This window comes from Caloenas nicobarica, chromosome 5, assembly GCF_036013445.1.
Source record: "Caloenas nicobarica isolate bCalNic1 chromosome 5, bCalNic1.hap1, whole genome shotgun sequence".
NCBI lineage: Eukaryota > Metazoa > Chordata > Aves > Columbiformes > Columbidae > Caloenas > Caloenas nicobarica.
Window position 1 is genome coordinate 68217913 of NC_088249.1, and position 27235 is coordinate 68245147.

A 27235-nucleotide genomic window follows, 5' to 3' on the forward strand; every position below is an offset into this window, starting at 1 on the left:
CACGAGTGCTTAAAGTTTAACACGTGCTAAAGTGCTTTTTTAGATCACATGTATAATTCCCCAGGGCCAACTTGTAATCTTCAGATTTGGTTGCTCAGGGATTATTTGCTGAAGGGAAACATCAATAGTTTTAGGCCATAAAAAAGAACCTCACAGGGCATTCACAAGTCGCTGGTGTGAAGGGTAAAGATAAATCCTTCCAGTGCATTATTTGCTGGGAATCAGCCTCTCATTTCTTTTAACTTTCCCTCAAAGAATGGGGAGGTTTCCTTTTTCCAGTAGAACTGGTGGTTTGTGCTGCCTGTGGTGTTGAACAGATGTGATTTTGCCTGGGACTCTGGGGCTTGCGGTGGTGGTGGACAAACCAGGACTTTGGATTTGGTGTTTTCCTCAGTTAAGCAATCTTGGTATTTGTCTGAAATCACGCAGTTTGATGGGAGTTGTTATTCATGCAGGCCGGAGCGCTCTGTTGCTAGGTTCAGCGGAGAGAGGATTTGATCATGGCAGCACACGGGGACACCAGTGGCCTTTAGCTAATGGCAGTTTGATAAGCTCAAACCGAGCTCCAGGGCTGGAAGGGAAGAAAACCAGCTGTACCCACATTGGTACAGTTTTTTTAGACAGAACCTTTCTACTTAGTTCTGTTCCTTCCACCTTCAGCAGGGCAAAATTGGAAAAGTCAGGTTTAAGATATATGCCCCTTGTTACCAGAGTTGATTCGTATAGGCTGGAAAAAATGTTTTAAAGGAAAACAGTGTGTCTCGGTTGACAAACTGTGACATCTGACCTGATGCAAAGTGGGAGAGGCAGCAGGATTTACAGCAGCGAAGCAGAATCGCCCCAATCAGAGCTGCCTGCAGAGCTACACAGCAACAGCACAGGAGCTTTTGAAAAAGCATTTTTGCAAGCGCCTTGAATAAAATCTCCTTGTCTGGCATGCTGGCTTCCTAATCCTCCTCTCCTCCTTCTGCATCCCTTTTTCTGATGAATTGCAGTGGTATTTTTAATGCCTCTGAAATTCACCGTTCTGATCAACATGTGGATCAATACCAGTTCATGTCTGGATTGCAGCAGGACCTGTGTAAGGGTTATTTGGCTGGCATTCCAAACGGATGTCTGATTTAACAAAACGGCCCTTGCCATAGCTGTCTGATGACAATGTCTGGGGCTTTCCCTTTTCCTTTTGCTGCGCAGAACAGAGCAGCGCAGCCGGGGTCGGAGGAGCTGGGGTCTCAGCTGCTCTTTCCCTCGTGGCATGTCCCTTGGTGTGTCAGGCAAGGCGAAGCTCAGAAATCAGCTTTGGTTGGAGAGTTTTGTTTGCATTGGAGGGCAGAAGGAAAGTGGGTGTTCATTAGTGCATTTGCTCTGCTCCTGCTCTAGGTGAGGCATTGGAGCATATTGTTCTGTTTGGCATCTGGGTTTCACTCTTGTTTTTAAAGAGACTTGGAAGCTTTTGGGCCCAGATGCCAGGGGACAAAAAAAGGAGAGACAGAAATTGGCAAAAACAATTCTGCATATACAGATAAATGTATTGTGTATTTGGGATGGACTACAAAGACTAATTTCTAAATCTCGACAAGGAGACATTCTTTTACCTGCCTCCTTCAACCACAGTTAAAGCGTGTGCGGTTTGTTCTGAACGCAGGCTGTTGGTGCTGCGTGCTGCCCTGCTGAGCTGTGCGCTTCTCTCGCAGGTGCCTCCCTGGACGGGCCGCTGAAGCTGCTCCCCGAGCAGCACTTTGGGCTGGCGGTGCTGGACGAGTGCGCGCAGGCGCTGGAGGCCAGCTGCTGGGTCCCGCTGCTGCGCGCTCCCCGCTGCGTGCTGGCTGGGGACCACCGCCAGCTGCCCCCCACCATCCTCTCACACAGGTAAGCAGCGGCTCGCGGCCACGGCTCCTCCCGCCATTTACACAGCTGAACGCTCCCAAATGCCTCAAGGGGCAAGATATTTCTTTCACGTGGGTTATTTATTGGTATCCCCCATGAGCTGGGTTTGGTCGCACTGTCAGGATTACGTTTCACCGGTTGCCAGGGCTCTGCGTGAGGGAGGGACTGCTGAGAAACAGCAGATCCACAGCTGAGACAGAGGGACTGCGGGGACTGCGGGGACTGCGGGCTGCAGCCTGTGTCCTGTCAGTCAGGGCTGCGGTCTGTGTGTCTGTGTCCTCCTGTCAGTCAGGGCTGCAGTCCGTGTCTGCATCCTGCCGTCAGTCACTGAAACATGCCCCGGCTTCAAAGAACTCCGGGCGTCGAGCTTGTGTTGTTTGCTTCGGGTTTTCTCTTTAGTGAGAAGGAATACTTATGCTATATGCTACTGTTGGATTACTCAAGATTGTGTGTATTTAACAGATATTCTTCCCAAGAGACTTGTCATCAGCAGAGGTATTTTTTCAATTCTGCTTCCTTAGCAGCACTGTGTCTGCATTCTTCGTTTTCTCTCTGTTATGCAGGGTAATTTTCGGAGTGGTTAGAAGGGTTGTTCAAAAACAGTTTAAAACAATCACATCAGCTGTGCAGACTAGGAAAATGGTAAGCAAACAGAAAGTGAACAAAACAGGGACACAAATTCTGGTTTCACTGACCAGTATTTGTATATAAACTTTAAAATCTTTGTTATTAAGAAAGATAATCTGTTTTTTCTACATGAGGTTTCTTTGCACCTGGCAAGAAGGGCGCCTGGTTCACCTCCTCTCTGCTGACTGCAGCTCTTTCGAGTGAATTCAGGCTCATACTTGGTTTAGTCGAAGTCTTCTCTTCCCTTTATTAAATTCTGCTTCTGCAGTACCACATGTATTTAAGGTATTAATGCGGGAGCTGGCCTGCCGCAATGCTGCCTTATCACACACACCACAGGGGTTAGGAACCCTCACAATACCTACAGGATGCGCATTCAGAACAATTGGCGCGTGGAAGAGATCTGTGGCTGGTTTAGATTGCCTGTGCTTCCAGGGGGATACTCCACATAGGACCGGGGAGCCGCTGGGTAGTTCAGAATATAAACGTGAGCATGTTTATCGAGCTCTAGATCAGGAATTACTGAACCATTACTGTGCAGAAACAGAGAAATAGGGTTGACTTAATAAACTTTCTCTCCTGCTTCCAAAACAGATAATGAGCAAGGTACATATCTATAATCTCTCTTGAATTTTGAACAAGGGAAATGAAAAATCCAAGGGAGGCAGCGGCTCATAGCAGGTGCCTAAGAGACGATGCAAATAACTTTAAGGCACTGCGTCATCTTCCCATTTGACCGTTATCAGATGCACAAATGGGGGCAGTTTTGCAGATCTCGGCAGGTGATGAGCCCCCTGCTCTGCTGTCTGGCGGAGCACTGAGGCTGCTGAACCGCACAGGGCCCATCCTGAACCCCCACCCTGCCCGTCCGGCTGGTTCCTTCTGTGCATTTGCAGGTGGGGCGCTCTGCCTGGGTTCTCCCCGTCTGTCAGTTGGGAATAAGGAATTTTCCCTCCAGGCAGCAGCCAAAGGGCTGGGCAAGGCTGGGGAGCTGTGATCTGCACTGAGCCGAGGGATGGCTGGAGCCTCACATCAGCAGAGAATTAGTTCAATTTGAAGTTGGATGACAAAACTATTCCCAGTAGAGACGAGCTCCTTACCTGGTGTGCAAGCAACGTTTTGGAGCAAGTTATCTGGTTACTGGCAAGAAGAAATGTACAGTTCAGTCCTTTTAATTTCAGGGTGGAATCAGCAGCAAAAAACTCCCCCCGGTAGGACCCCGCTGCGGGGGATCCCCTGGATCTCTGGGCGGACGTGAGTGAGGTCCCGCTGGAGCAGCTGGCGCAGTTGGGCCCAAGAGCCTCCTCATTAAACGCAAACCAAATTTTGATCAATCAGAACAACTTGTTTGGAGAAATCCCATTACTTTTCAGATAAACGCCTTTAAAAATGATTATCTCTTTTCCTCACAGATCTGAACTCTGCCCTTGTTTTAATTGCTGCCCCAGCAGCAGCATTGGCTGTGTGGAACGAGGCACAGCTCAGCTTTCCTTTTCCAGCCCCGTCCCCCACGCGAGGACAGCAGGCGCTGGAGAGCCCTGTGTTCACGTGCTGCGAGATGCGGCACAAAGGCAAATTCCTTCCACCTCCATCTTGTTAGGTATTTCCAGAGATCTAATTAAGGCGCCAAATCACCTGCCAGCTCCTCTTTGGTTAATGGAGAAGGATGAGCTATTTCCAGGGATGATTCAGGCAGAGGACTCAAACCTTCCGCCCACCTTCCCCTCTCCTCCATTGATGACAGCAGGCCCGCGGTGGGTGGACTCCTATTTTCAGGGCCCCAGCGAAGGGTCTAAAGTTAGCTGGGATGAATCTGGGCTGGCAGAAGGATCGTCTGTGAAGTCAGTCCTGCTTAAGTGGGCAGCTTGTTAAATAGGAGCACTTGGATGCTTTGTAGGAGCTGTACTGCAAACAGGAGCAGACAGCTGGGCTTCCCCAGGCCCTGCCTGGCATAGCGACCTCCTTGCTCTCTGCGTTTCCTCCATGGATTCAGCATTTCTCAGTTATCACCTTCAGGTTTTTTTCCACTTGAGGCTCAGGGAGTTTGGGTGGGCAGGCTGAGGGATGCTCCCCGTTCTTGCTCTTTTCTGTGGCCAGTGTTCTCTCCGGAGGCAGAGGGCATCCCCACACACCTCACAGCACCTTCACTGCTGGCTTGTCCGTGCTGGATGGGTTTCTGCTGAAAGACTTCCCAGCCATGGCAAATGCCTTGTAGGAATTAATTGCACAGTAAAATAATAGGGAAGTTATTAGCAGGTGAAGTATTCACAAGCAGTTTAATATCCTCATTATTAATTCAACATATAACCTCATGGCGATCCCTGCGGTGGGAGCTGTTCCTGTATGGGAGAGCACTATTTCTGAGGCTTGCTGTGAGGTTTAATGCCCCCCCTGCTTTACTGTATATCATTACAAAAAACCACATCAAAATATTTGTTGTTAACACCAGGGTTTTCCTGCCAGTTCTGCATGAAAATCAGTTTCAGGCTTGCTCTGAGATTTGCGAGAATCTGCGAGCCGAGGGAGGGGAGTGCAGGACGGCAGCAGATGGAGGGACCTGTGGCTGCTCAGCTGCTGAGTGTCCTGCAGCCCTTGCAGACTTGGGAGCATCTTGATTTTGGCATCCCTCACCTGTCACTTGAGTTACCTGAAGTGACTTACCCGCCAGTAGCGAAGGCCAGGAACGGCGTAGGTACATCTGGATCACGAGGAGCTCTGTGGGTACACCCGGATCACAAGGAGCTCTGTGGGTACGTCTGGATCACAAGGAGCTCTGTGGGTAGATCTGGATCACAAGGAGCTCTGTAGGTACCTCTGGATCACAAGGAGCTCTGTGGGTACATCTGGATCATACGGAGCTCTCTAAGTACATCTGTGCACACCAGGAGCAGCGCTGGGGCTGGGGAGCTGCAAAGGCTTCGTGAACAACCTCCCCACGGTTCACGATCAGCAGCACAACGTGCAGCACAGCTGGAAACCTCTGTTGTGTAAAGCACAACATCCTTATTGCGAACCTCCAGCCCTCCTGGCTGCGGTGCCTGTACGTGCTGTTCAACACTTGCTAACATCACACCAGCCTTTGCAAATGCAGCGCCGTCTCCAAACTCCTGCGGTGTGTCCTTTCAGCGTTTATGACCCGTTTTTTCCCTGTGTGCTGCATTCTGTGATTTAGCAAGGAGGGCTAATGAGACTCTACTTCTCGGAAAGATCTACCCTCCGTTTTCTCTCCGTCAGTTTTAGTGAATTTGCAATCTCTCGTTATGTTTACCCAGCGCCCCGTTGCCACTGTGACAGGGCTGGCCAGCACAGCAAACCAGCCGCTTGCCATGGTGCCACGTAGCAACGCGATGCTCCCCACGGCGGTAATTGGGTGTGTGCTGTGCTCCTGCACCTCGACCAAAATTGTTTTCCCAAGTTGTTCTCTGTCATTCCATCATCAGCGCGCTTGTACACTGTGTGCTGGTAGCAATCAGAACCCTCACTGCAAACCACAGTCTTGTACAAGGCACTGGACTCACAGTATGAAAAAGCTTTTTGTGCTTCAGAATGCTCAAAATGTAACATCAAAGTACAGTGATTCTTCTTCCTCAGACAGAGCCATTAGGCAATGCTTCTAACGAACCCTTTCTGTATGCTGAAGAGAAAGCAATTAGGCTCCTGAAAGACTTATTTCATTAGGAGCTTTATTAATTTGTGTCACAGCTATAATCACAGGACCTTTGTCAGGAGCAACAGAGTGTTGGTTTTCTTAATGGGTGATAAAGCAATAAGCGCTGAGATGCATTAGTGCTTTCGGCTGGGGCAGGTGGCCAGAGAGGAATGAGAGCACTTGAGCGGCGTCTCGCTGGAACACGAGCCAGGTCTGGCCGTGCTGACACCGAGCGTTCCGGGCTGGGGCCGCGCTCTGAACTCCTGCACCAGGCGGTTCCAATGCCGAGCTTGCGGTACCAGCCACGGTGTCCGGAGCCTGGTACGAGCAGTGGGGCTACGGGTGGTGACGGGATGAGGCTGCGTGTTAAGAGGTTTTTGGCTGGGAGCTGTTTCCCCAAGCAGAGATCTTGGGCACCCTCGCTCATTGCTGAGCAGATGTGGGTGGGAGCATCGGGTGCTGCAGGCCAGGCTGGCTGACCTGGGCTGCGGCTGCAGCGAGGGGATGCTGAGTGACCCCCAAAAGAGGGTTCATCCCCCCGGAGCAGCCAGCCGGCCCCTCTCCTGACCAGCTTCTCCTGCAGGGCGGCTGCGGCGGGGCTGTCGCTCAGCCTGCTGGAGCGGCTGTCGGAGCGGTACGGGCCGCGCGCGGTGCGCATGCTGCAGGTGCAGTATCGCATGCACCAGGACATCATGCGCTGGGCCTCCTGCGAGATGTACGGCGGCCACCTCAGCGCGCACCCCTCGGTGGCCCAGCACCTGCTCAGGTAAGGGAGCGGCTCCTCGGGTGCCGGAGCAGAGGTGTCCCCCGCGTCCCGCCACGCACAGGGTTTGTCCCTCCCCGCGGTGGGGTTTGCCATTCCTCCCGGCCCTGCCAGAGCAGTTCTGTTTCATCCTTTGTTTCATCGAGGAAACATTAACTGAGGGGGCTTGTCCTTTCTCCCATGTAACACTAAGGAAGAGTTCTCTTCTGTTTCCTTCTTTGGTGTGATAAGCAAAAAGTCCAATCCCCTTGCATCCAGGGAGGCCCGACCTGCAGCGGGCAAACCTCTGTTCTCTCTCAAGCCCTCACTGAGGGCAGGACCGGACACCAGGTTTTGTGTTCCCATGTGTCCCCATGACTGCAAGGGTCAGCGTGTCCCATCGTTCATCCCAGCATTGATATCAGAAAGGTTAGAAAGCAAAATTCCCTTTCCAGCTCAGGCAGTTTTGCTGCCTGAGGCAGGTCCGATGGCATCAGATCTGTTCCTTGCCTGTGGTGGTTTCCCTTTCCTTTGGTTATCTGAAGGGACTGGCATTTCATCTCCATCACAGCCTGGGACAGACAGCTGTTTGCCAACATGCGCTGTGACTGTCAATAATTGGCGCTTTTTAAGATTGCAGTCAGTGCAGTTCTGGGAGGCGGAAGGGAAAACATTAATTCTCTGTGTTGGACTCGCAGACCCACAAAATACCGCAGTGCTTGTCTGCGTGCTGCTCTTGCATTCTTAGCGATACTTTTTTTTAAATGCAAATATCTAGGAGTCAGACAAACCGATATTCCCCTAGAATCTCTCAGTTTCATAGCAGATGCAGGTTTGGACAGAGATAGCCAGAGAGGCCATTTTATTGTACTTGTTTCAAAATAACCCCGCTTGTGAGCAGCACTAGGTGCACGCTCCTCTGGCCCGCTGCAGCCAGCACGGGGTTCTGCTTGTGTCAGCAGGCTGGGAGCGGAGCCTGCGGCTCGGCGAACACAGGGAGGCTGGGCTGACTCCTGCCTGATTTATATACGCGTTTGTGCCTCCGTCTGTCATTTTACGGTGAGTGTGGTGGGTTCTGTAGAGGAGCGGCTGCGGCTGGGCTGGTCCTGAGCTGGAAGCTGCCTCTCCCCTCGCTCCCCGCCTGTCTTGTGAGGTGAGCCTCCTTTCCATGGCTTGCCAGCTGCCCGTCGTTTGCAGACTCTCCAGAGTTGCAGCTCGCTGGGGTTTGTACCCATGTACAGTAACACGTTGTTTCAGAGCTCTCCTGCCATCTCCAGGCATTCCATTCTGCCCTCCATCGCCCCTTCTCTCCCTGGGCTCTCAACTCACCTGACAACTTCCTTGGGGATTCAATTCTGGTTTATTAATATTTTTTTTTAGCAGCTTTAGAGGTAGATGTATTAAAAAATGGTTTCTTTTTTTTTTTTTAATGCAGCAACTTTAGCTATAGAAATTATACGAAACCCCAATTCCTCTGTGGTTCCTTGCACTGCGCTTTTTCTCTTGCCCGACAGCGCTGCTGTCACATCTCCGGGAACACTTCAGGTGCTCCTCCTCCCTCTCAATACCGCAAAAACCACAACGCAGCTGCCACATCTCCCTGGGCCAGCAGATCGTTCCTGTTTGAGGCCATTTCAGCGGGACACGGACACCCACACGCCGTGCCCTTGCCTCCCAGCACTGCTGCCCCAGGACACGCTCTGGAGCCCTCGGCTCTTCGTTTGCATTTTGGGAGAGCGTTTAACTGTCAGTCCCGTGGTGCAGAGCAATAACGGGTTCTCAGCTCTGGCTGAAGAGCCGTGGGGAACCTCAGCTCTCAGTTTCTGTTGTTCTTCTCCCCCCGCAGAGCCCGTCCTCCTGCGCTGTCACCTGCACGGCACCGCTGCTGGGCTGCGGCCTCGGCCCTTGGCACCAACATCCAGCTCCGTTTTCCCTCTGTCCTTGTGGTCTTGCTGGGAGGAGTGAGCAACACCACAGCTCATCATCCCTTTGCTGTAATTTTGGTGTTGTCCACTGGCCCTTTCTCCATCCCTTTGCTGTAATTTCAGTGTTGTTCACTGGTCCTTTCCCAAATCTCTTGTGCAGGGACCTGCCAGGTGTCACCTCTACTGAAGAGACCGCAATTCCCCTGTTGCTCATAGACACCGCTGGCTGTGGGCTGTTGGAGCTGGACGAGGAAGATGAACAGTCTAAGGGGAACCCAGGTACCATCCTTTGGACAATTTTGTTGGCCAGAATTGATTGTCTGAGGTGCTTGGGCTCCCACGGGCTGGGCTCTGCACCAGCTGAGCCACGTCCCCGAGATGTCCCCTCCAGAGCAGCGTCCTTGGAGAGCAAATCACAACTGCCCGCTCCCTGGGGAGCGAGGACACGAAGGGGAGAGTGGGGAATTAAATCCTGGAATGTGGGAGGCAGCCTTGTGGAGCAGCACACTGCAGAGTCTGGGTCTTTATACATGTGCTTTGCTGCAAAACAGAGGATAAAGTCAGTCCAGCCGATAAACTGGTGGAGTAGTTCACATTTGTATTTAACTTGTCCTGGTTAGATCTCTCTGAACCAGCCACTGTGCCGAATAGCTGGCTGTTTGTGCAGGCGACGCGCGGTCTCTGGGAGGTCTGAGCACACAGATCCGAGTATGGAGCTTGGTTATTTAGTCACGGGGGTTTAGAAATGTGGGACTTGGAATGGAGAGAAAAGGTGGAGTTTCTCCAGTTGCAGCATAGAGAACTGAATTTTTAGTGAGGTCTAGGGTCTCACTTCAGAAGAAAAATAATCTGTTGCCTGGATTGTCATTAATGTCTTGGATTAATATGCGATGTCCCCATCCCGACCCCTCTCTCTCTGCCCCAGGGGAGGTGCAGCTGGTGGCTCTGCATGTCCAGGCGCTGGTGGGAGCTGGCGTGCGGGCGCAGGACATCGCTGTCGTGGCCCCCTACAACCTCCAGGTGAGACAACCCTGCCGCAGCTCCTCTCTTGTGCAGCACACACGCAGAGCCCAAGCGTATCATCGTTTGTGGCCAGCGTGACCACGTTAAAGCAGCTTGAGGCCGTGGGGGAACGAGATGTTAGATGGGTGTTTTCCACTCCCAGTGCTTGACCTTCAGCAGATGCAAGCACTCGTCCTTGTGGGTCTGAGAGGATGGGATCTCACCAAAACAGCGCCTTTTATTCCTTTTCACCTTGCATTTTTCTTTCAAAGATGTTGATTGCATGTTTTTCAGGTGGACATGCTAAGGGAGCAGCTTTGCCACAGGTACCCAGAACTAGAAATCAAGTCGGTGGACGGTTTCCAGGGCCGGGAGAAGGAGGCGGTGATCCTGTCGCTGGTGAGGTCCAACCGCAGAGGTGAGCGCTGGCTGCTGGAGTCACCCCGGAACGGGAGGGGAACGGGAACCGCGGGATTGCTCCCAGCTCGCTCATCGTGTTGCCAAGAGCTGCGGTTTAATTGCACTTCTGATGGTCTCCAGCACTCTGAAGGAATTTACTGGCAAGAACCTTCCTTGTCAGCCTTTTTTTTTTTAATGACCGAATATATTTGCTGTCGGCATTACAGATGAAGGCTCCCGTGCCAGGCAGCAGGTAAAGAGGAAGCCAGGACTGCTTAGTTTGAGGGTTTCTCAGTTTTCGAGGCCTCGGAAATTATTTAAACTGGGTCCTAAGAATGTCACACGTTTAGCACCACATTTACTGGAGTGCTGAGCACTTAACTGCGAAAGGTGAAAATTTAGAAGGGTTATTGCTTGTGTTTGGAGCCCATTTTGGGTCACTTCCCCAAAGAAAGCAAGCAGGAGCTGGTATTACCAGTCACGCACAGAAAATGCTTCTTTTGGGAGCAAAATCTAGAGCAGAAAATCAAGTTCTTTCCTATCAGCAGCTGCAGCGAAAGTTAATAACTGGAAAAAAGCTGCTGCCCTGGAGCCGTGAGGCTCCCTCAGTGGAGTCATTGGTCACGCTGGAGGGTTTTTGGAGCCAGCTCGAGCGCAGGCAGGAGCAAGACCATGACCCACCGTGCCCACCGCTCTCCTGTGCGCGGTCACTGTCCTTTCCAGCCCGCGGTGGGACACGTCCCTTCCCACGCTGCCTCTGCTGCTGGAGACAAAACGCTGTGTCTGTGCTGGGAGAACTGGTGTCAGGAAGGAAAAGGGGAAAGGATGAGTGGAAGGAGGAGGACCTTCTTTCTAAGACAGCCTAGAGCAAGAAAAGCAGCGCTGGGGGAGAACAGAGGTGGGCCAGGACTAGGAATAGTCCTCACTGAGGAGTGACTCACCTCGCCTGTGTTTGGTGGGAGCTGGTGTCCTGGCTGGAGCCACGTGTCCCCTGTCCCCTGCCCGCACACGGCCACCAGCCAGAGCTCGGATGTGCCGCAGGGATCAGTCACTTTCCTGGGGCACGAGGCGGCTTCTCGCGGTGTCTGGGCAGGCTCTGGTCTGTGGGAGGCACGAGAGATGATGTTACACCCTCACAGACCCTGAGGAAAAATCCATACCCCTTCTGCAGCTGCATTTCTCTGCTCTGCAGGGGCCAGGGCCATGCCCAGCAGCGCCCGTCCCTCTGCAGCCATTCGCCATCCCACAGGAAACCCTCTTGCTGGGCTGGAGCAGTTGATCTTGCCCGTGCAATCAGGTGAAACCTCATCAGAGAACCTGGGAATGGTTCTCTAAGCACAGAAAGGGGATCGCCCGCAGCCCGTGCCTCAAAGGCAGCGCAAACGGGGCCGCACAGCCACGGCAGAGCGGAACACAGACCTTAATGCCTCCCTGACTGGGCTCCTCTGTATCCCTGGAGCTGGGAGCTCAGCAGCCGCCCATGCTCCCCTGTCGCTGGCTGCTCCTGAGTCATCCTGGCATTTGCTGATTCTCACCGCTTGGCTTTGAGAAAACAGCCAGCGACAGGAGCAGACCCTGCAGAGCCGCCAGGACGGCTGGGACTGGGAACTCAGCCAGAGTCTGGGGCAGGTGGGGCAGCTGTATAGACCAGGGTCTGTCTGTTGTGTAGGCCAGGGTCTATTTCCTTCCCTGCGGTTCCTCTCCACGCAAGGTGAGCCTCTTCCACACTGCTCTGTGCTGCATTTGCTCCCAGGTCCCAGCCTGATCTTGTGTCGTGGGCCACCCAGGAAAATGCGTCTCCTCTCTGTGTTCCCTCCGTGCTCCTGCCGACCTGGGGGCCGAGGGGGAGCAGCTGCCCCCTCCCCAGCCGCAGCATCCCGACAGGTACACATCTGTCCCTGCGCAGCCGGGAGGGAGCAGCTCTGGCCACCAGAAGGGTGAAGGGAACAGCGTGAGTCAGGGACTGGTGCCCAGTAAACGCCAATTCCCACCTTGCAGCCAAGCACCCCCTGATCGTTTGGGCCAGCTGTAGCCCTGGAGCCAGCCCGCTCCCTGAGCCCCAGGTTCTCTCCTGCAGGTGAGGTCGGCTTCCTGGCAGAGGACCGGCGGATAAACGTGGCGGTGACCCGCGCCCGGCGCCACGTGGCCATCATCTGCGACACGCGCACCGTGAGCAACCAGCCCTTCCTGCAGCGGCTGGTGGATTATTTTGGCCAGCACGGGGAGGTGCGCACAGCCTTCGAGTACCTCGACGACCTCCCGCCCGAAAACTATGCCCAGGAGGGCCGGGGCGAGCGGCAGCGAGGCGCCAAGCCCCCCGCCGCGCCTGTTCCCAAACCCAGCAGGAAACCCAAAGCCACAGCGACCAAACCGACCTGTCAGCAGCCAGAAACGCGTTCGTCCCCCAGCACAAGCAGCCCGGGGAGAGAGAGCCCAGGGACAAAGGACGGCGCGGACAGACTCACGGCCATGCTGGTGGCGTTCCTGGCGAGCAGCGAGACGCAACTGGACTTCCCCCCGAGCCTTAATGCTCATGACCGGCTGCTGGTTCACCTGATGGCAGAGGAGCATGGGCTGCAGCACGGCAGCACTGGGGAGGGGAAGGAGCGCTACGTCAGTGTTCGCAAGAAACCGGCCGAGCCCTCGCTGCCCGCTGCCCCCTGCCAGCAGCCGCCCCCTCCCCAGCCACAGCATCACGATGGGGACACATCTGTCCCTGCCGAGCAGGGAGGGAGCAGCAAGGGGAACATGGAGCTGAAAACCCTGCACCTGGAGAGGGTCCAGAGGGAGAAAGCCAAGCGGGAGGAGGCGGCGAGGAAGGCTCAGGAGCCCAGCGGGAAGGCCAGCAGCAGGAAAAAAGACAAAAGCGAAGCCAAAGGTGGGTCAGTCTCTTTGTAACCAGCACAGTTAGTGGTCTTCTTAAGTGGTCCTTAGTCACCATAGCATTCCATGCAGGCCCTGGGGTTTGTCTGGGTGTGTGGAGGAGGGACAGGGTTCCTGGAAAGCTCTGTGACACTCGTCACTGCGGAGAGGAGAACTGGCAGGAGTGTGTGCCGGGGAGAGGGGTTTGGGTGCAGGGAGGCACGTTTCTGTAGCCAGCAGAAAAACGCCAGGTACCCTTTCCCAGAAGGAGGCTCAGGAATTGGATTGGAGGCTCCCAAATGTAGCCGCAGGCTCCTGCTGGTGCCTTTCAACACAGACCAGAGGTCACTGGGTCTCACTGAAATGCAGTCGCTGCAAACAGTGGCTCCTGCACACGAGCCCAGGCTGTCGCTGCGGGTCGCTGGGGTTTGTTCTCAGCTCCTGAGCAGCTGCTTTCTTGGCCACATCCCTTCTTCTCCCCAGGAAAGGCAGCGGCGAAGAGCGGAGCAGAGCGCACGGCAGAGGAGGATATCGACGCTCTGATCGCTGCTGCCGTTCGAGCTGACAGCACCTGCGGCTTCCCCCGCTGCACAGCCAGCGTCACCACCCTGGGACAGCTCTGCCCGCACTGCCACAGGCGCTTCTGCCTCAGCCACCATGTCCCCGAGGTACGTGCGGAGAGGGAGGAGGGGGCTGTGCCAACCCACACGGGTTTAACATGGGAGTTCTCCCCGCCGAGCTCCCCAGGCAGGGAGATTAAAGTGGAACCCTGTGTTGGAGCTTTTGCTGGAGCTGCAGGTAGAGGGGCCTGCCAGGTGTTAACACGTGGGCTCTGCACGCCTCCTCCTGAGAGCTTTTCCTTTGCTTTTGCTTTGTGCTCTTCTTCACCATTCTCTGGCATTTATGCTCCCAGCTCAATGAGTCAGAGAGGAGAAACGAGGAGGCAGGAGCTCAGGACAGAGAGCTGGGGAGCCTGAAGATGCAGTTCCTGGCTCTCTGCAGTTCATGTGCCTCGTTAGCAATTAGGCGTTTCCTTAATGGCCTGACTGTTCTGTCGGGCTGCAGAGGCAGGTGGGGGAGTTGAAGCCTCAGGTTGGCAGCACAGTGCTCCAGGGTTGCGTGGCCCTGGGATTTGAGCCCCGTGGGCAGAGCTGGCAGGGCTGTGACGAGTGCAGGGGCCCAGAGGTGATGCTTTTCCATCCTCCGGCATCAGCAGGCGCAGCTCTTTGCCTCCCGCAGCTTAGCAACGTTTAGCGAGCTGACCTATAAATCCTCGGCAGAGATTTTCCCCTTGTCAAGTTCTATCTGTTTCCATGGCAAAGAATAGTTGTATTTATGGTCAGTCACAAGCCAGTTGGGATAGAAATTTATTTCCTGCAGAATCGCCTCTCCCTGCTGAATGGTGATGAGGATTCTGATGAGAAACAATTGGAAGGATAAAATCCACGTCACACAGCTTTTCTGCTTTTTAAAGTTCAGCCCTTTTCCCAGACGTTATCAGGCTTCCATGTGAAATAGCCAGGGAGCTCCTGTGCAGCAGCCAGATGTAATTACACTAAAGAAGCAGATATATGGCTAAAAAGATCTCTTCTTATTTCCCAAGTCACCTTTCCTTTTCCTCTCCTTTTTCCCCAAGTTCTACTGTATGAGCAGAGAACACAGTCGGGAGCTCGGTTTTATTTCTGTCTCTCATGCGAGAACCGTAAAAGCTCCAGCTGTTCGCATGAGGAGTGGGAGTTTCCTCCAGATGTTCAGAATTTTGGAAGGAGACTCAAACCATCCAAAAAGCTGATTTACCCGCTGTGTGGATCCCAGGAGGAGGAAAATGACCTTTGTATTTTATTTCCTGCCAGAGGAGCTGTAAATAAATGGGAGGTGGTTTTAGGGAGGTGCAGAGCAGGTGTAAGGGGAGTTCCAGGAGTGATCTCCCCGGTTCCCACCCCGCGATGGCCCCATTTCGCGGTGTGTCCCTTCCCTGGCAGGTGCATGGCTGCGGGGACAAGGCCAAGGCGCAGGCGCGGCAGCGGCTCAGCAGAGAGGGGGTTCTGCACCCCGGCAGCGGCCCCAGGGACGCGGTGCTGGACCCCGCCAGGAGAGCCCATCTCCAGCGGCGCCTGGACAAGAAGCTCAGCGAGCTGACCGGCCAGAGGAAGAGCAAGAGGAAAGACAAGGAGAAATGAAGGAGCCGGATACTTGGTGTTTAACCCTGAAGTCACGGGTCAGACTACAGAAACCAAAGATGCCGTTAGAGCCGCTGGGCCCTGCTGAGCCCCGAGGGAAGGGAGCTCTGGGGTCTCCGCTGTCACTGGGGCTCCCTGAACCGCAACACCGAGACGGGACCGGTAGCAGCTTCGTGTGTCGCGTTACCCCTGTTGACAGAGTGATGGATGCACAGAGGAGCTGCAGAATGGCAGCAAAGACAGATATTAAACACCTGAAGCAATCGGCTGTCGCTGTGATGTTTTTTCCCTGCTACAGTAAAAGATAAATGTCCTGGGAAAGCCCCCAGAAGGCAGAGTACGGCTGTGGGAGCTGTGCCAGCCCCACAAAGCAGGAGGGAGCATGTTTCCCCCCCTGTTTCAGTGCCTGTTAATACAGACTGTGAACACCTTCAAAAAAACCCCTTCCTCATCCTTCAGTAAACCTGATCCTTTGAAAAAACTCTCCATTTCCAGCCCCAGCCCTGGGCAAAAGCAACCAGCACCTGCCTCAGCTCTGCACGTCACCTTGGCTCGTGCCTCGGTCCTGGGGCGGCCGTGCATCAGCCCAGAGGAACCGCACCGCTCGGGTGGCAGCAGATGGCACACGGGGCTCCGGGGGGTGGCCAGCAGGGAGGGACAGGGCGCGGGGAGGGAAATCTGCACAGCCGAGTGGGGCCAAGTGCGTGTGGGGGACAGAGCCGGAAAGGCACCTCAAGGGGAGACGTCACAACAGAGAAACCGCAGCCTCAGCCCAAAAATGATGGTCAGGCGGAGAACACGGATGAGCAGAAAGGAAAATTGCTGCCAGCTCCGGGTTCCTCCATAGTCTTATCTTTAATGGGGGATAAATGGCTCAGTCACACTTTTCCTGCTCACATCATTCAGGTGACCACATCCCGGACCGTGCTCCCCCGCTCTAGCACCCCAAACACCGCGGGTGTCCCTGCCCGGCTGTCTGCAGGCAGAGCAGAGCCAGAGATGTGTCCCCAGAGCACCCTCTGTCCCCAGCCCTGCTCCATCAGACCCTCCATCCGTCACCCTCCAAACAGGGTGGGCATCAGCTCCCAAACCGTCCCCAGGGGCTGGTCCCCGGGCCAGGAGCCCACAGGCAGGCAGGACCCAAAGAGCTTTGTCCCCTCCCTTCCCCCTGAAACTGGAGTTGGGATTAAAAATTGAGAAATTAGGAGTCTGTCACATCTCCCTCCAGTCACAGGGCAAAGATGTTCACCTCTGCACCCAGATTTCAGATTAAAAGAGCAAGCTTTGTGATGAGCAAGTCCAGGCGTGACTCCAGGACCAAGGGCTGTATAAAATAACCTCCGGTCGCAAGATTTGCATTGAAGGAGCAGGAATTCGCTGCGCTGCTGTGAGCAGCCCTGAGGGTTCGTTCAGCTGGGAAAGGGGGCGGGGGGAGAGGCTGCCCCGACGGTGCTGGACCCTGGGACTGACTCTGAGCCTGGATCTTAAGCCTAAGGGGTTGAAAAACGGCCCGTCAAGTCCAGAGGCCGCTCTGCAGCCAGCCCAGAGAGTCACTCTGCTTGGAGACAGAGGGAAGGAAAACCCGCATGTAATGACAATTGCGTTTTCTGCTGTTATTTCTCCCTTTCTCCATTCTCTTTGGAAACATTTCAGCCGTGGTGCACGGCACCAAAATCCCTCCGAAACCCAACAGAAGCACCGCACACGCCGAGAGAAGCCACGCTGTGCTGGCGCTTTATCAACACCCTCTCCATTCCCTCAGTTTGACCGAAAACCAAGAAATACCCCCTCCCCGAAGGCCTCGGGATCCACGTTCACGGGCAGCACCGATTGCGGGCGGGCGGGATGCTGGGGGGCGGCCGGGCCGCGGTTTGGGGAGGTCGGTGCTGGTTTTGGTCCACGTGAAGGGTCCGTTCGCAGCCCCCAGCGCATGCGAGGCCGAGCCGGGGATGGAGCCGCAGCCCAGGGGTCGCTCCGTCCTCCCAGCGTTTCAGCAGCGAGATGCTCCGGCAGCCCGGCCGCTTCCACGCCGCAAAGTCTGGCTCAGTCCCGGCTAGCGCCGTGTCGCGGTGGCCGAGCCGCCCTGCCCGCGGTCCCCAGGCAGAGCCGGCGTCACCCGGGCTGCAGGACCCGGGTCTCCCGCAGTCAGTTGCGCCGCAGCGGGTGCCACATGGAGACGGGTCTGCGCAGCGTGGCCAGCATCTGGTTCCAGTGCGTGGTGCCCATCCCGCTGGCCGCCGGCCCGATCAGGACGTGGCCCGTGTTGTCAGCCCGGCCGTCCTCGCCGCTCTCGGCCACCGTCACCCTCAGGGACAGGTCCTGCGGGAGCACCAGGTGTCACCGCGTGGCAGCTGCATCGCCGGCACCGACCCCCCAGACATACGTACCCCATCCCCTCCCCGAGCAGCTGCGCACACACGTACCCCCAGTGCTGACCCACACACCCCTATAGCCCCCAGCCCACAAACACCCCACCAAAACCCCGCACCCCCTATTTACACACCCTCATACCCCACCCACCCATAGCCACCCCCCTACTTAAAAACTACACGTGATCATCATACCCTATAGACGCACATCCCCTTAAACCCCCACCCCACACGCACATCCCCCCACACCATATACGCACATATTGGCGCCCACCACACAGTGCCTACAATCCCCCAGAACCCCTCGCACCCCGGGGATTTGGGGACCTCGAGGAGCCCCCCAGGCTGGGACAGACCTGGAGCACGATGGCCGGCACCGAGAAGATCATGGCCTCGTTGAACACGGGGTTGGTGTCGTCCCTCTTCACTGCCGTCTTCTTCTTGCTGATCTTCCTCCCGTCCTGCAGCAGGTACACCTTGACGAAGGGATCTGCTCGGGTGGGAGAGAAGAGCCCCGGGATCAGTCACAGGTTCCCCTGCGAGGTGGAGGAAGGGGGACCCACCTCAGGAGGACCTTCCCGGTGGGTCTGTCCCCAGTGGGAGCCACCCCAACAATCACGACGGGAGGATGAAGCAGGATGGGATCCCCCCTGGGTGTGCAGAAGCACCAAGGACCCCTGTCCCCCCGCTCACCCGCGGTCGCTTTGCCGCTGCTCCACACCAGGTTCTTGGCTTTGACCACCACCACGGTCAGGCGCTCGGCCGTGGGCAGGTAGCTCAGGGACAGCAGGATCTCCCCCACCGTGTCCACCGCCTGCAGGACACAACGACCCGTCACCCACCGAGAGGAGAAACCCCCAAAAGCCCGGGCGGGAGGCGGACCCCACCTTGTTGGTGTCCTGCAGGTAGAGCCAGGCGTTGAAGGGCCGCGCCGGCAGGTCCAGGTCCGAGAGCTTGAGCTCGGCCACGCCGGTGCTGACGCTGCGCTCGTCCTCGTCGATGCCGAAGACGGAGAAGCGGAGGCTGTTCTCCTCCAGCGCCGCGGGGTCCAGCGGGATGGAGAACCGCTCGTCGAACGCCACGGCGTAGGCGCTGCGCTGGATCTGGAACGGGGGTTTGGGGGGTTGTCTTGGGACCCTGACACCCGCCGGGTTTTGGGGCCGCGCCCGAGATCCACCCCGTTTCTCCCACGGGCATCACCAGGGGCGCGTGGCTTTGGGGGTGGGCACAGGGTCCCTCGCTGGGGACGAAAGTTAATTCCCCCCTGACCACAGCAGCCACCCAGCGGCTGGGATAGAAAATAGTGGCCATGACCTGCCCTATCACCCATTAATTCTTTTAATTACAAATTTAAGGGCGGTCTGGTGCTCTTAGGGACAGGAGCATCCCTGGGACGTGGGACGCTCGGCCACCCCAGGGTGCAGGATTTGGGGAAAGGCCTGTGACCCCCAGCCCTGAGCTGATGGGCTCAACAACCCCTGAATGTGCTTTTTACCAGACACCGTCTCTGCATCACATCATTGCCTGGAGCAGCTCCCTGGGAAACGCAGCTTTGCAGCTATTTGCTCTGTAGCGCTGATCGCTACATGGCTGCAAACAACACGGTATTTCAGCATCTCTGGATGAAAGTACAGCAGAGATGTCAGCTGCTATTTAAAAACAAAAACAAAAAAACAACCAACCAACCAAACAAAAAAACCTCAAACAAAAACCCCACAAACCTAAGTACTGTAAAGCATTAAAGGAAAAGAACGAAATGTATCTTTATGAGCTGTCTCAGGACAGCAAAAGAGGGTAAATAGCGCTAGTGAATTATAAATAATGATGCTAAATAATAAATATCTCCAGAGCATAAATAAAGAGCCTGATCTTTGGATGGAAAAATGGTCTTAAAAGGGCGCAGTGGAAATATTTTCGAGGCCGTGGTTTTGCGCTGGCCGGCAGGGTCCCCCCAGCCCGCGGACGGGGCTCTGCAGCCGGACGCCCCTTTCCGGAACATCCCGAGTGAATCAAACCGGCTGACCCTGAGCTTTGCAACAAGCAGCTGCTGAAAGGAAAATCAGGCTCCTGCTTTCGTGACAGCGGCTTTTGGGGACACTTAAAAAGAGATGTTTCACCCCAAATCCCCTCCAGGCTCCTTCCTCCACCTTCCACAGCATCCCAGCCCCCGGAACAGGGAATGTTGAGCAGGAAAACTCGCCACACGCGGAGACAACAAAGCCAACGCACAGCCCGGCCAGGACGGAGAAAATTCTGCCTCTGGGGCTCCCCGGGGCACGAAGCCCAGGACTCGCCGCCCCGCGGGGCCGGGCGCTCACCCGGGAGATGCCGACGATGTGCTCGGCGGGCAGCAGGCTGATGCGCATGAAGCAGGACTCGAACCGCGCGTCCTCCTTCTCCAGCAGGTCCTTGCCCTGCAGCAGCGTGACGTGCAGCGCGGCCGCGCGCCCCTCGTACTCCAGCGCCACCTCCACCTGCCCCACCGTGACGTCCTGCCCGAAGCTGTTCCCCAGCGACGACACGGAGCTGAGCGAGTCGGCCGACACGGATTTCTTCAGGGGGCCGTAGGGGGCCCAGCTCAGGTCCCTGCTCATCAGCTCCAGGCTCCCCAGCTCTGTGATGCTCTCGAAGGTGTCGTCTGCCCGCAGGCTGCTCCGGCGGACGGGAGACGTCTTATCCAGCACCTTCTGCGAGCCTGGAGCCGGCCCCCGCTGCCAACGGGGAAGGAAAACGTGGAGACGCGATTGTAGCATCACCGAACCCTTGAGATCTTGAGTCCACCCATAACCCACCCTGGCACTGCCCCGTGTCCTGAGAACCTCATGTCCGTCTGTCCAACCCCTCCAGGGATGGTGACTCCAGCACTGCCCTGGGCAGCCTGTTCCAATGCCCCACAGCCCTTTGGGGAAGAAATTGGTCCCCAGATCCAACCTCAACCTCCCCTGGCGCAACTTGGGGCCGTTTCCTCTGCTCCTGGCGCTTGTTCCTGGGGAGCAGAGCCCGACCCCCCTGGCTCCAAGCTCCTTTCAGGCAGGTCAGAGATCAGAAGGTCTCCCCTCAGCTCCTGTTCTCCAGCTGAACCCCCAGCTCCCTCAGCCGCTCCCGTCACCCTTGTGCTCCAGCCCCTCACCAGCTCCGTTCCCTTCTCCCAACTCGCTCCAGCACCTCAAGGGCTCTTTCGGCATTTGGGGCTCAAAACTGACCCCAGGATTCGAGGTACAACCCCGCAGCTCCCAAGCCCCATTTAGCAGCCCCGTGCTCATCCCCCAAGCTCCCCAGCAGCACCAGTTTGTCTCCAACACCTTCTCCCCCCAGCCAGAGGACACAGGGGATTTTTTCTCCCTCCAGCCACCCGTGTGTTGCAAAGGGAAAGGAGAGCAGCCGAACTTTCCGCCCTCGTACCTTGTGTTTGAGGTCCGGACACGCCGCCCCGTACTTGTGCTCCAGGTAGCGGTAGTCGTAGTTGGGGAAGGGGGAGGGCGCCGGGTAGGTGCCGGAGCGCCAGAGCTTCCAGAGGTTGAGGGCGGCGATGCCCAGCAGCGCCAGCGCGCCCGCCGCGTAGATGCCGATCTCCCAGCGCGGGGGGGTCGCGGCAGCTGCGGGGGGACAGGAGGGACCGTCAGGTGCCACAACCCTCGGGCAGAGGCTTCATCCCCCGAAACTCAGCCCTGAGCTGTGACACGGGCCAAGGCGGGGGGTGAATCACAGCGTCCCACTGGAACGGTGTCAGGGAACAGCGTTGCCAAAACAAAAATCAGAGCCCTCACTGTGCTTTCCTGGGAGGAGGAGAGCACGCGGATTCCAGCCCCGCTCCCCGGCACACACGGAAAATCAGGGAGCGGCTGCGTCCCCCTGGGGGCCCTTCGCCCGCTGCGGGTCCGTCCCGCGCACAGCTGCGCTCACATCTGCATCGCCCCGTCCACCTAGGGAAACCCGCGCTGCCGCCCAGCTTCCCGCGGCTGGGGATGCCGAGAACATCGCAAACAGGAAAAAAAAAAAGCTTTTGGGAGCAGGGAAAACCCCAGAGGCGCGGATGCGATGTGGGGCTGGCAGCTGCCAAGCGGGAGGACGCAGCAGCGGGCAAGGGTGCCCGGAGCTGCTGCATTGCACCAGGTTCCACCACCACCGAACAGCACCCACCGCTCCCTATAACGCAGAAAAGGGGGGGAAAAAGGATTTCTCATTGCAGAGCGCTGCCGGGAGTCCTCCCACGTCACGCCGCGGTGGAGCTGGGAACAGCCCCAGGCAGGGCTGCCCGCACATCACATCACATCGCGTCGCATCACATCGCATCGCATCCCGGCACAGGGACAACCCGCACATCACATCGCATCCCAGCTCAGGGACAACCCGCACATCACATCGCATCCCAGCTCAGGGACAACCCGCACATCACATCGCATCCCAGCTCAGGGACAACCCGCACATCACATCACATCACATTGCATCGCATCCCAGCTCAGGGACAACCCGCACATCACATCACATTGCACCCCGGCTCAGGGACAACCCGCTGCTCCCCAAACCTCCCCAGCAGGAGCCAGCACAGGAGGGAACAGAATGAACCCACCACTGTGTCCAAAACATCTGATTCTGATCCCTCTGGGGGGATCTTGTGGGGTGAAGCCTCAGGGCAGGAGCCAGGTCTTGCTTCCTCCCCCAACCCAAACCCCCGGGCTGCAAAGGGCTGGGATTCATCCCTGGTCTGGGATTTACCCCCGGTCTGGGATTTACCCCCCAGTCTGGGATCTGCCCCCCGGTCCAGGATGTGCCCCCGCTCCAGGTGCCGGGGCGCTGCAGCTCTCTGGGTCGCTCCCACACACGGAGGTTTCGGTGCCGTCCAGCTCCCAGGAGTTCACACGTTCCTGCTATGGCAGGGGGGCAAAACTGGGGCGAACCCCCCCTTTCTTGACTCCAGCTTCTGAATAACCCCAGGTACAACCCCAGCTGTGCTGGAAACCCTGTCCTACTCGCCGCTGCCTGTTTTCTCAGGCAGAGCACCTCGTCTTGGGAAGCTCGGGGGTGTAAGGGGTTTTCCCTTGCGTTGTGAAGCTGGACCCCGTGTGGGTGATCCCGCAGAGAGCGGGGGGCTCCCACCCCGCCGGGCAGCTCCCCGTACTCACCGCTCACACGGGCTCTGCTTACGTGGCCGGTGTCCATGGCAAACACTCCCCGCTAGCGGGACAGCCTGCAACACGCGAGACAGGGAGTTAGGAAAAATGGGGAAAAATTTAAAAATAGCCGTTTTTTCAGCAGGGATGCTACGGAGCTGCTGCCTCGGCTCCTCTGCAGGCACAGAGCGAACAGGCGCTGAAGCATCACGGCCGCTACCGGGGGAGCTGAGGGACGGAAACCCCCCCGGGAACCAGAGAGCGGCCGCAGAGCCGCGTGGTTTACCCGGGAGCGTTTCACGGGTGACATTTGCAATCACTCTCTGCGTGGGTATCTCCTCCCCAGGAGCCCTTTAAGCCCTTTGCTGCTTTTCTAGTCTCTTCTCCAGCTTCAGCCTTCCCTTCCACGCTTTCCTCGGCCTCCCCGAGCCGCACGCCGGAGCCGCCCCGGTTGGGGTTCAGGCGATGCCGTTCCCAGGAGCCCATTCCTGCAGCGGGGAAGCTCCATCGCCTCCTCCCGCGGGGCTTTCCCGGGGGACTCGGACGCGAGATCCATCCCCAGCACAAGCACAACGCTGCCGCGCACCCCAGAGATCCCGGCGCAGGCACCGGGCGATGCCGAGGGGGTTTATACAGGTGGGGGCTCCCGCTGGGCAAAGGGGGGTTGGGAGCCCCCCAAACACCCAACAGGCAAATCCAGCGCGAAGGGAGGAGGGTTTATTCTAAGTGTAAGGGTTTATTCTAAACATAACCCAGTCACTAACCCAAAACGCCAGTGAGGCTGTGACGGGGTTGGGATGTGCCTAGTTCGTCCCCCAACCTCAGTAAAATTTCGGCTGAGAATGTGCTAAACTCGTATCATGTACGGACTGAGCCCAGCTTAAGGGACACTTCCCTGTTTAGCGCTGGAAATCCACACTAACATTGTAATAGGGCAATGTTATGGAGATTTACCCAAAGCAGCCTCTTTTTATGTCCTGAAAAACTATCGTGCCTAATTAAGAAGCTCCATTTCTTTTTATGTTTCCTGATGGCTTTTAAAAATGTGAAATACAGAAGTTTTCAGGACCAACTTTCTCCGCAGAAGGGCAAACGCCTCTTTTAAAAATCCTCCATTTCTTTCCAATTGCTTTTGAATCCCCAGTTTTCCATTTCTTTCAAAGCTTTTCCCCCAGAGCATCCTTTTCTAATGAGCTCTAATCACCAAGTTAAGCAGATTTCCAAGGCATCACTCAGAGCGGCAGGAACCGACTGCAGCGTTCAGCACAGGAATTAAACCAGGCGGCAGTTTCCTGTTAGCAAAACAACATCAGCCTGTCCTGAGCCAGAGATTCAGGTGCAAAGCACTCGGGAAGGGGCTTATTGCGTTATATATTAACTAAACTCTTCCCTGCGAGTGTTCCACTGAGATGCTCTGTCGTCCTCCTGTCCTGCCTTTCAAATCCCTCCCTGGGAAACCAAACCCGAGGGCTCGGGAGGGGACGGGGGACGGGCAGCGTTCCCCATAACAGCACCGGGATGGATGGTTAATCCTGGGGGGACCCCAGGGCTCGGAGGATGCGGAGCTGCAATCCCGAAATGTCACAGCCCAAGTCATAAACCACAGCAGCGATCTCGGTGTCCGTCCTTCCCTTCCTGTCCCAACCCAGACACCAACGCCCGGCTTTGCCACCGGCCTGAGCCCGGGCTGAACTCAGCCCGCCGGAGAACCCGGGCTAAACTCAGCCCGCCGGAGAGCCCGGGCTAAACTCAGCCCGCCGGAGAGCCCGGGCTAAACTAAGCCCGCCGGAGAGCCCGGGCTAAACTCCGCCCGCCGGGGAGCCTGCCCCCCCAGCAATGTCCCCAGCAATCCCCCCCTCCAGCCCCCACCCGGCTCCGAGCTCCCGGCTTTTCGTCCCGCTCCATCCCAGCCCCTCGGAGCACAAAGCCCTGTCTGGCCTCCAGCCGCAGGGCAGAAAAGTCAGATGGAGTTTGCTGATGGCACATTTGTCACCGCCCGCCTCCGAACAAACAAACAAAAACTCCAACAAAAAACTCCACATCCAAAACTCGACAAAACACACAGATTTGGGCTCTGCCCCCGGTTCATGCCCGACCCCAAGCCCCGTTGCCCTCCCATCCAAACCCCGCAGCAGCCGCCCCCCCAGCAGCCCCACAGCCCGGGCACCGCACAGGCACCCAGCGCAGCCCGTTTACACCCAGCGCAGCCCATTTACACCCAGCGCAGCCCGTTTACACCCAAGCGCAGCCCGTTTACACCCAAAACGAGGCCCCTGCACCATCCTACACCCCCATGGGCAGGCTCGGCCCAGGCAAAGCCGGCTTTGCCCCCAGAACAGTCCGGATCCTCCCCAAAGCCCATTGTTGTGTTCTACCCGGGCAGGAAAAAACCCCTGGGGCTCCGCGGAGCAGAGCGGGTACCCCCCCCCAGCCCGCGGCATCGGCTGAGCGGCAGCAGCGGGTCCCCCCGGAATGGGGAGAAATGCGGCAACTTCCGAGCAGCCCCTGATGGGGAACAGCAGGGACTGGGGTGGGGGGGCCGCACTGCCGGGGGTTCCCCGCTCAGCGGCTCGGGGGCGCGGGGAGGGCTCCGGGGCACAGGGGCGCTTTGCCGCAGATCGATCCGGGACCGGCTGCCGGGCTCTGCGCCTCCGCTCACCCCGTAATGAGCTGGGCGGCCTCTGCACCCCCGGGGGGAGCAGACGTGCCCCAACCCCTCCCGGCAAAGCAGGGGAGGAGAAGGAGCCCCCTGCCCGCCAGGAGCAGGCCGGGGGGGCTGGAAAGCGTTTCCCACCCGGTTTCTCCCACTCGGGGCTGACGGGGGGACACAAGCGCTGCGGCCCCCCCCGCCCAGAGCCGCTGCCGGGCGACCGCAGGGGCTGCATCCGGGGGGGCTGCAAGAGCCGGGGAGGGGATGCAATGGCCCGGGGGGGGACTGCAATGGATGCGCGGCGGAGGAGCCGCTGCCGCCCGGGGCTGCCGAGGAGATGGATCCGCTCCCCGCCGCGATGGGGCCGGGGGCTTCGGGGGGACACGCAGGAGGGGTCCCCCCCTCCGGCTTCCCCCCCAGGCTCTCAGCACCCAGCTCCGCAGGCTGGCAACTTTCCCTGGCAAGTTGCCGTAAATAATTAAGATTAATAATAAATAACAAATAATAATTAATAATAATAATAATAATAATAATAATAATAATAATAATAATAATAAAAAATCCCCCAAACCTCCAAGCCCTCACCCCAAAAGTCAGCCCAGAGGGGCAGGGGCGCTGCCAGCCCCCCGCACACCGGGGAGCCCGGCACACGGCAAACCCCCCCGCACCGTCACCCTGCCGCATCCCCCCAGGCCGCACCACAACCCCCGTGTCCCCCCCCGGGCAGAGGCGCCCACCGTGCGCCGGCGGCTCCGCGGGCTCCGACTCACCGCTCCTTTGGGGGAAAAACGGGCATTTTCCGGCCGCTGGCGGGGGGCCCGGGGGACGCGGCCGCCGGAGCCGGGATGCGGGCGGGGCCGTCCCGGGCTCCACCCGGCCTGGGGGGAGCTCAGCCCCCGGTACCGCCCCCCGCCTGAAGCGGGGCCGGTTCCTCCCTCCCGCTCCCCCTTCCCGGGATCTCGGGGCTCCCCAAGGCGAGCGCAGCCCCGCTCCCGCCGTGCGGCATCAGCGTCCTCCGGCGGCCCCCAAATCCCTCCGGCGGCCCCCAGACCCCCCAGGCTGCCCCCAGGCCCCCCAGACCCTTCCTGCTGCATCCCAAGTCCCCCCTGCTGCCCAGGGACCCCCCCTCCTGTCTGAATTCCTGTAGCAAACACCATTCAGAGCAGCGGTCTGCAACATTCTCAATTTAAAAATGATTTAAAAGACCACTTATCCTTCTGGGGAAAAAAAAAAAAAAGCCACCACAAAAACAACCCCCCCCACAAAAACCACCAAACCCAGGCCAAAAGCAGCTGCTCGGCACTGCAGGCCCAGCAGCGGGGGACGAGCAGGCAGATGCTCAGCCCCAGGTCTGGTTCTGAGGCTCCCGGGCAGGGAAACCAGAAGGTTCCTCGGGGACAAGAGCCCCTGGCTCCGTGTCCCCCGGGCTCGTCCCCTGCAGAACAGGCACCACTGCTCCTCCAGCAGGGACAGGGGACAAGGGCCAGGACCCACGCAATGCCAAGAGTGCCAGCAATAGGACCAAAAAGCCACAGGGGGAAAAAAAATACCAGTGTAAAATCCCCAGAGCTGCTTCCAAAACAGAGAAACCCCTTGCAAGAAACTCACCCCCACCGCAGCACCAGCTGAGCACCCTCACACCCACTCCCCCATTTTCCTTCCTAAAGCCAACACCTTACCTGGGGTAAACCCAAACACCAGGACACCCCACACAGGAACAGATCCTTCGGGGTTTCTGACCAAGGGCCACTGAGAAACACGCAGCAGGTGCAGATGTGTGCAGATGTGTGCGCCTGCTGCCTCATCTCCACCTCACTGAGGTCACCCCAACG

General features: G+C 57.3%; 2 protein-coding genes across 3 annotated transcripts in view; one reads left to right on the forward strand and one right to left on the reverse strand.

Moving 5' to 3' along the window:
• The window catches only part of IGHMBP2 (immunoglobulin mu DNA binding protein 2), a 29695-nt gene extending 14159 nt beyond the window's left edge, over nucleotides 1-15536 (forward strand). The window contains exons 8-15 of one of the 2 annotated variants that reach the window (XM_065635887.1): nucleotides 1695-1869; nucleotides 6747-6929; nucleotides 8991-9109; nucleotides 9756-9850; nucleotides 10127-10250; nucleotides 12309-13109; nucleotides 13577-13761; nucleotides 15076-15536. In XM_065635887.1, the coding sequence (XP_065491959.1) occupies nucleotides 1695-1869; nucleotides 6747-6929; nucleotides 8991-9109; nucleotides 9756-9850; nucleotides 10127-10250; nucleotides 12309-13109; nucleotides 13577-13761; nucleotides 15076-15273 (1880 nt within the window). In that variant the 3' untranslated portion in view covers nucleotides 15274-15536. The other variant, XM_065635886.1, reaches the window with a different exon arrangement.
• A 606-nt stretch (nucleotides 15537-16142) lies between these two features.
• SYT12 (synaptotagmin 12) lies at nucleotides 16143-26262 on the reverse strand. Its single transcript, XM_065636389.1, has 8 exons — nucleotides 26174-26262; nucleotides 22766-22830; nucleotides 21045-21238; nucleotides 19961-20353; nucleotides 18530-18745; nucleotides 18336-18456; nucleotides 17999-18132; nucleotides 16143-17592 (listed from the first exon to the last, which is right to left on the reverse strand). The coding sequence occupies exons 2-8, from the start codon at nucleotides 22800-22802 to the stop codon at nucleotides 17419-17421; spliced, it is 1269 nt and encodes a 422-aa protein (XP_065492461.1). The 5' UTR covers nucleotides 22803-22830; nucleotides 26174-26262; the 3' UTR covers nucleotides 16143-17418.
• Nucleotides 26263-27235: the final 973 nt, after the last annotated feature.

Excerpts from the sequence above, each read along its gene's own strand:
- SYT12 (XM_065636389.1), bottom strand. The coding sequence starts at position 22,802 with ATGGACACCGGCCACGTAAGCAGAGCCCGTGTGAGCG. Across the intron at positions 18,746-19,960 it reads ACATCGTCGGCATCTCCCGG|ATCCAGCGCAGCGCCTACGC; the intron begins GTGAGCGCCCGG and ends CCCCCGTTCCAG. Across the intron at positions 18,457-18,529 it reads ACCTGCAGGACACCAACAAG|GCGGTGGACACGGTGGGGGA; the intron begins GTGGGGTCCGCC and ends TGTGTCCTGCAG.